The 3,285-nt window shown below is 39.7% G+C and overlaps 1 protein-coding gene across 1 annotated transcript in view; it reads right to left on the reverse strand.

The window, feature by feature from the left end:
* Nucleotides 1–1,169: 1,169 nt before the first annotated feature.
* ARPC5L (actin related protein 2/3 complex subunit 5 like) overlaps nt 1,170–3,285 on the reverse strand; it is a 13,606-nt gene continuing 11,490 nt past the window's right edge. The window contains exon 4 of the mRNA XM_019510903.1: nt 1,170–1,749. Coding sequence (XP_019366448.1) covers nt 1,687–1,749 — 63 coding nt within the window. The 3' untranslated portion in view covers nt 1,170–1,686. The remainder of the gene's footprint in view (nt 1,750–3,285) is intronic.

A 3,285-nucleotide genomic window follows, 5' to 3' on the forward strand; every position in this document is an offset into this window, starting at 1 on the left:
GTTTCAGTTACTTGCACACTGTTCCTATGTCCATTGTCCAACTATAGTGAAGGATTTAAGCCTCTACAGTACCTCTGAAAATCAATACAAATAAGAAATTCTCTCTTAAGAATGGGTGTACTGGCAAGTCTTTATGCCACAGTAGGATTTGGCATCCAGTGGGAAGTGGCTAACTAAACTCAGCAACAGCTGGAAGGAGAGACCATGGGAGTTCATTCTCAGTTCCAAGCAGATATGCTTTCAGTTGACCTTGCTGCATCCCTTCCATTCCAGGACAGTTTGCCTAATGCAGAAAAGCACTTAAAGAAGCAGTTTTCTTCAAGTTGACTAAGCCATCTTAGTTGTTATGAATAGGGAGAGCTTACTAGTTTCTCTAAAGGCTCATTTGTGAGAGAGACTGAGTTTTGCTATATGCCACATCTTGCACAGAAAATAATTTTCCAGGAAGAACAGGAACCCAGGCTTCTGCACAGTGACCAAATAGAGATTGCAGGAGCCAAAACTGGTAGCAGTATAGAAGGGGGAAGAAGCTGTTGCACCTCTTCTGATTCAGTTATATTAAATCACAATCTTCCATGTTGTACAGAGATGGAAGTGTGAGATACAGATTTGTGTCAACATAGTAATGGGCTATTACTTAAAAAATCCTCTACAAGGACATTTAATAGCATGAAAGTATCAGAGAACGAGCTGGCAATCTACTCTTAAGTTTTTTTTTCAAATGGAATCACCATCTTTGGAGGTTTTTCAAGACCTGACTGGGATGATCTAGTTGGGTCTGGTTCTGCTTTGTGCAGGGGGCTGGACTTGATGACCTCCTGACATCCCTTCCAACCCTCATTTTCTATGATATCATGAAAGACTTTTCTCTAATAGCAATATCTGGGGCCTGCACTTCAAAGTATTTCTTTTCTCACCTGGCACAGATGGAAGTACAAAATCAAATTAGAAAAAATCCAGGCAAAACACAAGTGAGCTTTTATCTTGCTATTATTGTTATTACAATTAGGTGCTTGGTTAAGAGAGTATTTTTAATTTTAAAATTTAAACTTTTAAAAACTAGTGTTGTATACAAGTGAGATCACAGGCCAAAAATAATCTGCTATGTTACCTTTGAACCAATAGCATTTGTATGAATTAATTTAAAAAAAACAAACAAACCAAAATGATTTACTCTTACAATCCAAAAACTTTATTGATGCAGCAGGCACTTTACAATGAAGTCAGCCTAGTAGTCCAACTAGTCTTTTGACCATATGTACAAAAAACCTCAAAAAGCCTTTCAAAGGAACATTTACTTAACCCCAAAACCATGAGATTCTTGCTTCTGCCAATGACATAGCTACCTCTTAAATATGCAATACACACAGGATCTCATGTCACCACACTTTGATAGAGCAGCATCAGAGAATTACCTCTTCACTTACAGTAACAGGAGGGCAGAACTTGTACCTTCTGCTCTACTTAAACAAGAAGGGAATGTCTTGGCTCCTGCATTAGATAGTCAGAAAATATACAGTAATACATTTATTCTTCTCCCCACCTTTAAAATTAAGAGCATTCCAACAGGAGGTTTCCAAAGTATGTCAGTAGATTGCAATTTCTAGAAAAGATGGACCAGTGTTGTGTCAGTTCTTTCTTCTGCGTCCAAAACTGAGCGTCATCTCGGTTCAAGTTAATAGTCTTTTAAACAGTCTTTCTTGCTGTAAGAACTCTTACTATGGAACCTAGTCCACCTATTGCTAATGCCTGTGAGGGTGGGAAAAGGAGACATATTATACATGTGATCACTACAGCATACACACATAAGGTGTCTTAAAAGCAAGAGCAGATGTTAGTTAGCCCTCTTTCTATACTTAGTACCACTCGAACACCGCACTCCTCTCCTTTTGTTACCTACAGCTTCTGAAATGTTCAGACCTTCTCTGACATTACATAGGAACACAAGAAGGAAGTGCTCGCCTTAAACTTCTAAAATCGTTCATTAAAGAAAACCCTGATTTTTTTTCTGACATGCAAGTTAAAAGCATGGTACCAGCTTAAATAGATTTTAGTGTTTCTGTAAATGCAAGAAGTAAGGAAGCGACCCTGCTTCTCTCCTTGTAATCTCATATTCTGATAAAGAAACATCCTATTATATTGGAGTGCGCCAGTGTTACCAAGGAAACCTATCGACAAATTTTAAATGTGCTGTCAGTTCAAGTAGTGGTTGTGCTTTCAGTCGACAGTCATTGTTCAACTGTGATCATCACTGAAAGACTCCTTCAAGCAGCACAACAGAAACATCGCTGCAGGGTTTAACCCACACTATTTTAAGCAGACCACAAAGCCATTCCTTACAGTTGCTGTCAGCAAGAGAAATCAGAAATTAATGTCACCAGCACCTACTCCTTCTCTTGCTCTCTCCCTAGTCTGTGCAGGTTCGTCCTGCAGCTCTAGGAAAGAGTTACTTGTGGTAACAGAAGTCATCTGTTCATACTCCAGTAGTGCTGCTTACAGCACTGAAGAAGGACAGCCTTGCAATTAAGGAGGCTAGGCTGGACCTTGAGCTGGATTCACTGAGTTCATCTGTCAAATGGGCATAATGGTGATCTCTGTCTTCAGGCATGCTGTTAGCCACGTGACAATCCAATGCTCTTCAGTTACAAACTATTTTCAACCACATGCAAGAGCCCAAGGACACGTAAGCAAATGGCACCGATCACAACACTATCCTGCAGGCCATTTAAGTTTCAAGAAAGAGTAAGAGACTAACAAAACAAGTTTCTTTTCAGTTTGGTTTCTGTATCCTGATGTACAGACAGAGAATGCCATGCTTGTTGAGCTCTAAAAAGTGAATATACTTATGGCAAAGGAAAAAGATATCTATGAATTATTAACATACACAACTTTAAGACCATCTCAAGCTCATTAAAATTGTTTACCTACCAGACATAAAGCAAATACAACCTGTGAGATATTACAGCTTATGGAACTGGAGCAATGGTGACAGCATTAGACTTTTTGCAGCTTAAGGAAGTGTGCTAAGTCAGGGTGCAGCACAGGCAGTAAGCATTCCTATCTTGTGAGCCTTGTCCTTACTACTGAGTTACTGGCTCTGATCCTGCTCCCCAAAAGGCAGCACTTGATCTCAGATGTAATACCATCTCATAACCAAACAGCAAAATCCTCCCCCTAAAGAGGTTATGCGCTTCATACCAGTTGTTATGCCACTGGGCAGGATACACACAGCTGCACATGGCAGCTGTGCAAAGTCTACTTCAGAACTGCTTTGTTCTTTTCAAA

Source organism: Gavialis gangeticus, unplaced genomic scaffold (assembly GCF_001723915.1).
Source record: "Gavialis gangeticus isolate Ggan-Ray unplaced genomic scaffold, GavGan_comp1, whole genome shotgun sequence".
Lineage (NCBI taxonomy): Eukaryota > Metazoa > Chordata > Crocodylia > Gavialidae > Gavialis > Gavialis gangeticus.